We start from the raw sequence: 9,899 nt of genomic DNA, 5'->3' as shown, positions 1-9,899 counted from the left end.
TGGTCGTGTGGTGGGTAAGCTGTAAGGAGTCGGCGATGGTGGGTGACGACGAGTGACGGTCGAGGACGGTCGATAACAGTCAGTAACGGTCGACCACGGTCGGTGACGGTAAGTAACGGTCGGTAACGGTCAGTAAAAGTCGGTCAGTTGAGTTTCGCCACCACGCCGAGTCCTCAAGCTCCTTGGGCATGTTCGCATCACTAGCCTTCAGTGCACGATAGATGTCAATGGAGTACCTATCTTGTTCGGGCGTGATGAACACATGTGCCCTTGTTGCCTGCGCGCCTGGTACGACCTGCACGGTGGACATCATCCTCCATGTGATTCGGCACGTCGTAGTTTATACCCAATTTCAGCTGCTTGACGTCCAGACCATACGCAGCCACAGACGTCGCAATGACGATGGGCACGAGACCGGACTTGAAGTCAGTGATGGTCGAGTCACGGTCGACCTGGTCCTTGCCACCGTGCAGGGACATGCACAGGTAGCCCACCCTGAGCCATGAAGAGCGACCTGCCAAATGCGTTCAATAGCTTAGCCGCCAGCGAGCGCGCACAGAGACCCGGGGATGTGTCGCGCTCAAGACAGTGACAGCGCCAACGAGGATGTCAGGCCCCGTGACGCTCCTGGGGGGCTATGTCGGCGCTTCAATAGCTGGACGTACGGGAAGGGCGAACGTCTGGACGTCCGCCGATGGGGCCATTCGGGACGGAGCTCTTCGCCCAAGGGACCTGTCGCGTCGATCGTATAGCTTGAGGAAGTAGTGCGAGCTTCCGGTCTGAGACTCCCGGTTCCCTGAGTCGTTGGAGGCGAGGACCCTCGCGTCGAGTTGGAGCACGTCTCAGCGATGAGCCGTGATCGGCGGTTCCATTCCGGCGTTGCCATGCACTTGGACTCCAACCCTGAGATGTACGGGAAGGGGCGGCCATCTCATCGCGTGAGAGATGAAGAAGGGTGCAGAAATCATCGTCTGTACGCCTGGCCGCATGATCGGTTTGTTGACTGCCAACTCGAGCCGTGTCACTAACCTCAAGCGTGTTGCGTACCTCGTCCTCGACGAAGCCGACCGGATGTTCGACATGGGCTTCGAACCTCAGGTCATGAAGATCGTCAGCAACATCCGTCCCGACCGGCAGACCGTCCTCTTCTCCGCGACCTTCCCGAAGCAGATGGATTCGTTGGCAGGCAGGATCCTGTGGAAGCCGCTCGAGATCACGGTCGGTGGCCGGTCTGTTGTTGCTCCCGAGATCGATCAGGTCGTTGAGATCAGGGACGAAGACTCCAAGTTCAACCGGCTTTTGGATATTCTTGGGCAGACGTACAACGAGGACCCCGAATCGCGGACACTCATTTCGTTAACTGCCAGGAGGCCGCCGGTAACCTCCTGCGCGAGCTCATGCGCAAAGTGACTGCCTCAACGGAGTCGGAGCGCGCAGAAGGATAGCATAGCACCCTTCGGCTCCGCGATCCGCACGCCACATACAGCGAGATAGAGTGAAAGATGCGTCGTACGCGTCTGGCGGGAGCGCAGCGAGACTTTTGCAACGCCTGCGCAGACGCATTTACAACCAGAATGCCGCGACAACGACCGCGACAACCAGAATGCCGCGAGACTGAGCGAGCGTACGATGGTGGAGAGTACGCAGGCGAGCTAACGAAAATCATGAGTCAGTGTGAAGATATCTGAAGAGTGAGCACGGGAACTGGCATACCTAGACAGCCATAGACTCCATTGTCGACTCCATACTGACGCGCACATTCACGCTTTTGATATGCACCAGACAATTTCCCACATAACATTGACGATCCCTGCGGACGAGGTCAGCGGCAGTTGAGAGTGATATGCGGCGAATGTGTAGCATACCGATGAGTTTCAAGCTGTCTTATGCGGACGTGTTCTTGGCACGCGTGGGGTTCGTATTCGACTCGGACACGACGAGTATACGAGTGGCTGTGAGCCAGCGCATGAGTCGCGGAGACGTGCGGGACTGTCTGAATAGCATGTCGAAGCTCGCGCGGCTGCCGATTCCGACGACGGAGTACAGGTTGTGGATAGCTCGGGGATACCACACAGCACAGGGCGCTCGGACGATCGTCCTCATCTTCCCGCACGTCCGGTGGGGGGGTCACCGACAGAGCTAGGACTGTCGTGGGGCTTCAAGTCCTCGTTGGCGCTGCGGTGATTATGAGTGCAGACCAACGCCCGATCTCGATGCGTGCGAACTGGCGGCTTCGGACAGCGGAGAGGATGCTACGAGCTACTCTACACACTCGGGCGATCACTCTTGGTGGTTCAGGGTACAGAGGAGCGTGATTTCGGAGTGCTGCAATGCAACGTTAGACGTTAGGCCGACGCAATGATCTAAAATAGTTACTTACCTGCGTCCAAAGGTCCGGTAGTCCAATATGAAGGGTTTCGGCCATATTCCAGGCGGTATCTGAGTGTCGGTGCAAGGAAGATCTCGCTGCGTCGAGAGAGTTGAGACGACGCGCCGAGAGGATGTGGCTGCCATTCAGTGAAGTGTCAGATATACCGTCGGATGCAAGCAATGACGCACTCTGGCAAGCACTGACCTCCCAACAATGGCCAGGATTGTCTGCGCATATCGCCCTCATCGACCTAAAGTCGAGAAACGTGGATCTAGAGCTGATGTTCCAATGGTGCAGGCCTGTCGGAACGACGTGCGTCATGATCATCTGGAGGAGCGCAAGGCATCAGGGATGGACGAGCAGGAAATCCAAAGCATGTGTGACACCACTGGATCAGATTCAGCAATGTGACGAACCGGAAAGCAGCAGGGTTCAAATAAAGTGGGAGCGCACATAAATAGAATCCGTACGCCTCAAAAGTCACGCGTCACACACTGCACGGCCGAAGGGGAGAAGCAGCGCGTGCGGATGCCTCTGTTTACGGCGAGGTTGGCAAGATGCGATCAGCTCGAGCGTGGTCGAGTAAGGGCGTGTCGGGCAGAAACAGTGTACGACACCGCTCGGACAGTATGCTGAAGCTGGTGTGGCCGAGAACCACTTTGTGTTGAGGTCTACACATGCACGGCGTAAGGGGCAAAAGAAAATCAATGCCGTGGCAGCCGTACTGACCAACATCGGGGCCGCTTGCCATCCCGTCGAACATGAACTCGGAGGTCTCCAGCAGTATCGTCGACGAGACCACTGACGGCATGATAGGAAGATACAGCTCCTCTTGTCGTAGTTTCCGTCGCATTGCAGCGTTAATATCGACCGTTGAAGGACAAGATAACGCTAATAACGAACGCGTCAGTCGCTCAAGCGCGACGGACTGCAACAGATGTGCAGACGCGAACCTGGGTCCCCAACGTCATGTAGGCTGCATTTGCTACCCGCATGGACATAGCGCAAGTGCTGCAGGTCACTAAGTGAGTCGATGGGAGCAGCGGGAGCAGCGGAGACCTGGAACGAAGCGGAGGTCGGCGGTCGCGTTGGTCGAGGAGGAGGAGGAGGAGGAGGAGGAGGAGGAGGAGGAGGAGGGATCCATTTAGCCATCGATAGCCACAGGCGCCGTCGGCGTCTTGACGATGACAGCGCTGGATCCTTGCTCGCCGGCACGGCCTCTTTGGACTCGCTCCCCGAGGAGAACAGCGCAGCCGGATCTACCTCGTCCCTGGTCACACCCACCGTCATAAGGAATGTCATGCGAGCCCCGGTTTGTTGGCATTCGAGGCTTGCAGACGCGCAGCGCGTGGGCCGTCTACATACGCCGTGGTTCGGGCCTTCCGTCGGAACCTTATATCCATACATAGAAGATGACGCATCGGACTCGCCGTCGCGCAGAGGGCGGGCGCGTGGTTGCACGACCTCACAATCATCCTCCCGTCGCCCATGATAATGTTGAACGTTGACAGGGAACAATGTCGCACATAATGCCGATTAGCAACGTGGTCAATCCCTATTGTCTCGTCTGAGCGACCTGGAAGCACAATGCGATGTAGAGGTCGAACGGCGCCCGAGGCGAGGAGGTATAAGAGCTACTGTGTGTGCTCACTATGCCAACGTCCCCGTTTACTGCAGAGATTGAAGATGCTCTCCTTGGTCCTTGTCTTCGCTATCGTCAAGTATGGTCTAGCTGCACTCCCGCAGGGTCCCCCAGTCCCCAAGTGAGTATTATCGTCGGTGCAGCTCAACGTCCTGGACTGAGCGGTACTTCGCTTCACAACAGCGACGTGATCATCTGCTTTGCAGGCGAGACGGATGACTATAGGAAGATCGCCCCTCAGTTCGACCAGGGCGATCCTGCAATCGATGCTGGCGCTGGAGTGCCACTGCGTGCCACTGTGCTGATTGTGCGTCTCCCTTGCGGAAAGTGTGAGTCTTTCGTTATGAACGTAAAATCAGGTCTAGAGAGGTCTAACAATGGCTTTTCAGATGCTATTCTGTCCTCGTCGCTCCCGGGACCCGCTGCTCCTGTGTGTATGGTCCTGTCAAAGAACACGGCAACCATCGTTTCAAAGGTGAAGTCTCCTCAGTACATAGCTGACTGCCTTCTGACTTCTGTTCTCGACAGCGGACGTTGACAGTACGCTGGTCCCATGCCCACGACTTGTACCAAGCACAACTCTGTGACACTCAAGATCTTCGGGCGTTTGTCCGATGTTTCCGAGAGAACAGTGTCGACGCTCCTAGCGATGCCGACATCAAGGACGATGCCTACATTGAGGAGGAAATCGCTGAAGACCTTGATGTCATCTCTAGCAACTACGAGGCTTGCCTCGAGTATGGCGCCTTCGCAGACGACGAGTGGACATGGCGTGACGTTCGAGCAGCCTGCTGGATACTCTACGTGATCTATGTGGCTCTGCACATTACATGCGCGATGCGCAAACTCGCTCCCACGGAGGAGCGTGCAAGTGTAGCCTAGATCTACTTCTTGATTTTCTCGCAGTAGTGTCGATGATACCAACCATGTAGTATGCACCCCTTATTCTATGTCTTCTCTTTCTCCGTCCATCCAGCGTCTCAGGCGCAGTGTCGTAACATTCCCTGTTGTGACGTGCACCCTGGCACTATATCTTGAGCAAGCGCACGGAGCCGAATGAAAGGCACACAATAGTACAGCAATGGTTTCTCAGGGTGTCGGTCCTTGGACGGTCTGAACTGTACACGTTGTGGAGCAGAAGAAGCCGACGAAGCAGTTGGATATAGCAGTGCCAAATTTGAAGTGGTACAAACAACTCGCGAGGAACGTCACTCCATTTCAGATTCAGATACATGCGTGGGTCGACTTCCATGGCGGAACGAGCGAGGTGGCGATGTGTGAGGCCTCGAACACTCACGAGGGGTCCGCCGAGGTGCCCGTCGAGCAGAACAGGTCCCGCGCGCAACGGAGACGGACGATCCCCGTCTCCAGACGAGAGATGGAGCTCGTCGAACGGATCCGGCGCGAGGAGGATGATGAACGCGGTTAGTGGGCTAGCCCGGAGACCGCGTGGAAAGCCCGACGAAGCGTTTCTAAAGGGATTGGCGACCAGACGAGTCAGCGGAACGGATCTCTATGTACAAGCCCGGGGGCGACGAAGCTGGCCATGGGCGGAGGACGCGCGAGAAAGAGAGAGAAACGGAGGTGAATGTATTCGAGTAATCATTCAGCCTGTGTGCAAGTCACACCGGTAGGCGCGTGTGTGAGCGAGTGGGTGGGCAGACACGTCGCGTCCGAGCACGGCCCGTGCGCATGTATACGGCGAGCTTGCCCTGCCACTCCGAGTCGATTTGCATGTCCGCCGCACCGGCGTGACGATCCTCCTGCGCATCGGCGGGCTTTCCGACCGACTCCACGCAGCTCTTGCCCCGAGGGCCCTGCGGACCACCACGCAGCTTCCGGTCGGCGGGGTACCGTGACAACATTGCCATCACGACCAGCTCCACGGTGACGGCACCGAGCAGAAGCCAGACAGTGGAGTGCTGGCCCACATAGACACAACGGGTTTACGTGCCTGAGTGGGCACCTTCAGCCAGTCAACAGCAGCGATGCCGATGGTGGACCCCGAGCTGGAGCACGCCGACGAGGTCGAGCGAGCGCCAGCGCTGGCAGGGAGTCCTCGAGGTCATGGATGGCCGATAAGAGAGCAGAGTTGTTGACGGAGTCGAGGGATTATGCAAGGCAGAAGACGAGAAGAACGTAGCGGCGAGCGGTCGAGTACTTTTGGGCGACACAGCCGTCAACAGGCGAGGCAGAAGGCTGGTGAGCATGTGAGTGAGAGTGTGGGAGTGGGAGCGAGAGGATGGGCCCGCAAGTGGGAAGGGGTAAGGGAGAGCAGGCGAGATCGCGGACAAGCGACAAGCCCAGGTCACGAGCAATGAGCTGTGCGTGATGAGCTACAAGTGACGCGTGATGAGCGACGAGCGACAGGCAATGGACGACGATCGACAAGACACAAATATCGAGAATGAGGGGCGAGCAGCGGGACGACGGACAAGGAAAGAGGGACGACGGACAAGGAAAGAGAGACGAAGGACGAACAATGATAGACGACCGACGAGGGTAGAAGGACGACAGGCGACGGGCGACGGGCGACGGGCGACGAGCGACGGATGGCGGACGGCGGACGAGCAACATCAGGCTCCCTTTTTCCTCGTCCATCTTCACCAGCACTGACGCGGGTGGGTCGAAGCGCGGGCTCGGAGCGGGGACGGACTAGACGAGCTGCCCGCCAGTGAGGGCACATTCATCCTCGCCTTCTCCCCACGTCCGCCCTGCGCGCCGCGGCTCGCCCGTTATCGGTGTCGACCTGAGTGTGCACGGTGCACTGGACGTCCTTTGGTGCGAGATGGCCTGGCCGGAGCTCCCTGAGCCGATCGCGCCGAAGCCCATGCTGCTGAAGTTCAGCGAGTGCGAGGCGGACGCGCGCCGGAAGCCGATCTTGTAGTTCTGCCCGCTCTTGTTGTCCCACCACTCGCCGCTAATACCGGGGGAGTAGCACACGACAAGGTACAGCGTGCGCTCAGTGAGCTTGTGCTCGTAGTCCTCTAACCGTCGTCCTGATCAGCTTACGCAAAGACGAAGTCGTAGGTAGAGACGTACCTTGGGCAGTCACATGTACTTGAACGGCGGCGTTGCCCACACAGAACGCTGTGAGGCGACTGCCTAGGACTTCTTCCGACAAGACGCTGAATCAGAAGCTATACCTTGTAGGCCGGCGAGCTGAGCAACGAGAAAGCGAGGACAAGTGACCGCGCAGGCAGGTGAGCTAGCAATAGAGCGACGTGGGCAGCAAGAGCGGGCGGGCGTGTGCGAGCTAGTGAAAAGGCGAGCGCAAGCGGGCAAGAACAGGCAGCGCGAGGAGGAGGCTCGCGCCCTTGAGGTATACGCGATACCTGTCGTCGTCCAGCTTGAGGCCTCGGCCTCAGGCCTCAGGAATGAGCGAGCTCCGGACGGCGGCCAAAGAGCGGCACATTGACGCTCGTCCGCCCGTGGCGGTGTAAGTAACCGTCTGATAGACGGTTATCTCCGTGACGGTCGTAACGGTGTAACGCTCCGTCTCCGTCGTTGTTGAGTCCGTCGTGGCCCGGGCGAAGTACGTGGATGTCTCTGTACTGACAGCAGGGAACGAGGCCGCCGCGTTCGAATAGGCCCAAGAGGTCGTGGCAGAAGCTGTCGTGACAGGGGAAGTGGGCGCCGTTGAGGGCGTGCTCGGTAGTGAGTGGGGCGCTACACGCAGTACTTAACTGAGTAAGTACATTGTCTGCTCGCCGTGCGCCTCTGACCGTTTGCGTTCCGAGGTGCTGATCCGATCCATCACCAGAGAACCCCTCGCACCCCTTGGTGCGCCCTGGATGTACGGGCAGCGCGGGCGCATTGCGCTGCATATGCCCTGCCCGTGCACACTGGGCTTTGTGTGTCGGTACATAGGGCGATGTGCCCCGGACGTGGTCCATGGACGACGCGCTCCGGGGGTACTGCCCCGCCATCTCCGTCGAGTCAATCACAAGGGCGTTTTCGACCACCGTCACGGAAGAGCCGCCTCCGTGAACACCAAGGAAATTAGGGGCTTCTCATTCGTCGATCGCCTGTTGAAGAGAGCACTGGCAAGAGTGGCCGCGAGAGAAGTGCGTACAGTGGAGGCGTACCTTCGAAGTTCGAGCTTTCACGCCCGTTCTGTCAGTTCACACTATACCCTTCCCTCTCCTTTTCGCTGCATTCTCCTCTCGCCCTCTCAATGCCCTCGTCGTCCTTGCCCTGCGTCCCTCGCGGTTCATGCAGTCGTCTCGCCCGGCGCGAGCGTCTTGATGTTCAGCGACTCGGAACCGGCTGGCAGAGAACTGCAGGTAGATGAACAGCGGCGCGCGTGGTCAGTAAGATGACTGAGCGAACAGGCAAGGAGGCGGACGGCGGACGAGAAAGGAGACGGGCGGGAGGCGTGAAAGAAGTGGGCGAGTGCACTGCAAGTGCGAAGCGCTCAATTCGGCAAATGCCGATTGCAGCCACAAGTTCTCGTTGCTCTAAAGTCATCCTAGACATCCTAGACTCTGAGGTCTTTCCGTCGCGTCCGCTAATTTCTGCCTCCTCTACTCCATCTGTCACTAGATCTGTCATGCCCTCGACTGACTGCTGCGGATCTCTAGGAGACACACAGATGGCCTCGTCCGCACGAGACGCCCCATGCAGCACGCAACCGCGACGCGCCTCAGTGATGCACCAAGAGCGTCGCGAGAGGCCTACATAGGATGGTCATGCAGGGATGGAAGCAGGTCGTGGGGCCAACAAACCAGGTGAGCGATTTGCTTGTCATCTCAGCCTCTCGAAGACAGCCCGGACACATCAGCTTGACCGGCCCATTGCACGCACGACGCACGACACGTATGAACCCAACCAATTAACAAGGCCAAGCACGGCAAATACTGAGGCGTGCGTGAGTCTACTACGCTGTCAATTGAATTCTTCGTCGTGTCTGACACGTTGGTGATCATCGCGCGCACGAAGTGTGTGCTCTACCTCGAGGACGACGACATTGTGCACATCGCCGAGGGCGAGCTGCACATCCACCGGCTGCGGGGCACGAACAAGGAGGGCGTGCGGGCGATGGTGTCGCCAACGTCGTCGACTCGCCAAATGTAGCGTGAGACGCGCTGTAGTGTGTAGTTCTCCGAATTGCTCAGAACCGCATCCGAAGCTGACAACTCAAATGGCAAATCCGACAGTCAAACCACAGAATGTGCGCGGGATTGCGCGAGGTCCAGGGATGTTCTCGACGCAGCTGTCAGGGATTGAATCAATGACTGCGCTCTCGACCGTGCGGACTCCGAGCGCGAGGTGGCCGAGTTCGCGCGCGAGCGGGCCTCCGGCGCGCAGACACCGCCCACGAACGCGCGCGCAGGCGGGCGAGCGACGACCGGGCGACGACACATGCACGGCGACCGCAAGCGCACAGGGCGAATGCCCAGCGCGCAAGCGCGGCCGACGAACAGGCCCCGCACGTGAGCGAAGACGGGAGACAGCGCGGGCTCCCGAGCTGGCGTTTGTGTGGGAGCCTGAGGGTGGGAATGGGAGGAAGGAGCCGCTACGGGTATGGTATTAGGATGGCGGATGGCGGAGGGCGGAACTTGACTGCACTCGAATCGACATAGCAGACAGGCTCGGTATGCTGTGTATCATTAGTAGCACTGCACATCAAATGAACAATCCTTCCATCACTGACTTGGATCTTCGTGTTGAAGCGATAGCTCTCGCGACTTGCGGCGCCGTCCACGGGGTCAGCGAACTTGGTCGGAGACCTCACCGGCATAGTCCATGACCATAGGCACTACCTACAGCCAAAACTGCCGTTTCCTGATGTGTGCGCATTGAGTCGGCGTGCACGGTGCCCATTTCCGGAATGCACACTCCGAAGGCAGACACCGTGCACGCCGCACATGATGGCGAGCTCAT

General features: G+C 58.5%; 3 protein-coding genes across 3 annotated transcripts; 2 read left to right on the top strand and 1 right to left on the bottom strand.

The window, feature by feature from the left end:
• Positions 1-236: 236 nt before the first annotated feature.
• On the bottom strand, positions 237-494 carry B0H18DRAFT_878869 (P-loop containing nucleoside triphosphate hydrolase protein; the record flags this gene model as incomplete). The annotated part of the gene is made up of 1 exon (XM_048040659.1): positions 237-494. A coding segment is annotated over one exon (258 nt), but the record flags the coding sequence as incomplete, so codon positions are not given.
• A 448-nt stretch (positions 495-942) lies between these two features.
• On the top strand, positions 943-1,269 carry B0H18DRAFT_855466 (P-loop containing nucleoside triphosphate hydrolase protein; the record flags this gene model as incomplete). Its single annotated transcript, XM_048039647.1, has 1 exon — positions 943-1,269. A coding segment is annotated over one exon (327 nt), but the record flags the coding sequence as incomplete, so codon positions are not given.
• A 2,537-nt stretch (positions 1,270-3,806) lies between these two features.
• On the top strand, positions 3,807-5,070 carry B0H18DRAFT_479568 (uncharacterized protein). The gene is made up of 4 exons (XM_048038240.1): positions 3,807-4,134; positions 4,197-4,342; positions 4,403-4,488; positions 4,542-5,070. The coding sequence occupies exons 1-4, from the start codon at positions 3,959-3,961 to the stop codon at positions 4,893-4,895; spliced, it is 762 nt and encodes a 253-aa protein (XP_047891779.1). The 5' UTR covers positions 3,807-3,958; the 3' UTR covers positions 4,896-5,070.
• The last annotated feature ends 4,829 nt before the right edge of the window (positions 5,071-9,899 follow it).

This window comes from Fomitopsis serialis, assembly GCF_022376445.1.
Source record: "Fomitopsis serialis strain Sig1Antser10 chromosome Unknown B0H18scaffold_49, whole genome shotgun sequence".
In the NCBI taxonomy this organism is placed as follows: domain Eukaryota; kingdom Fungi; phylum Basidiomycota; class Agaricomycetes; order Polyporales; family Fomitopsidaceae; genus Fomitopsis; species Fomitopsis serialis.
This window is presented reverse-complemented; position numbering and strand designations above follow the sequence as displayed.

Bases quoted from the DNA above. Each gene is read 5' to 3' on its own strand.
- B0H18DRAFT_479568 (XM_048038240.1), top strand. From the start codon at position 3,959: ATGCGATGTAGAGGTCGAACGGCGCCCGAGGCGAGGAGGTATAAGAGC. The intron at 4,135-4,196 runs GTGAGTATTATC...GCTTCACAACAG, and splicing joins CAGGGTCCCCCAGTCCCCAA to CGACGTGATCATCTGCTTTG. The intron at 4,343-4,402 runs GTGAGTCTTTCG...ATGGCTTTTCAG, and splicing joins GCGTCTCCCTTGCGGAAAGT to ATGCTATTCTGTCCTCGTCG.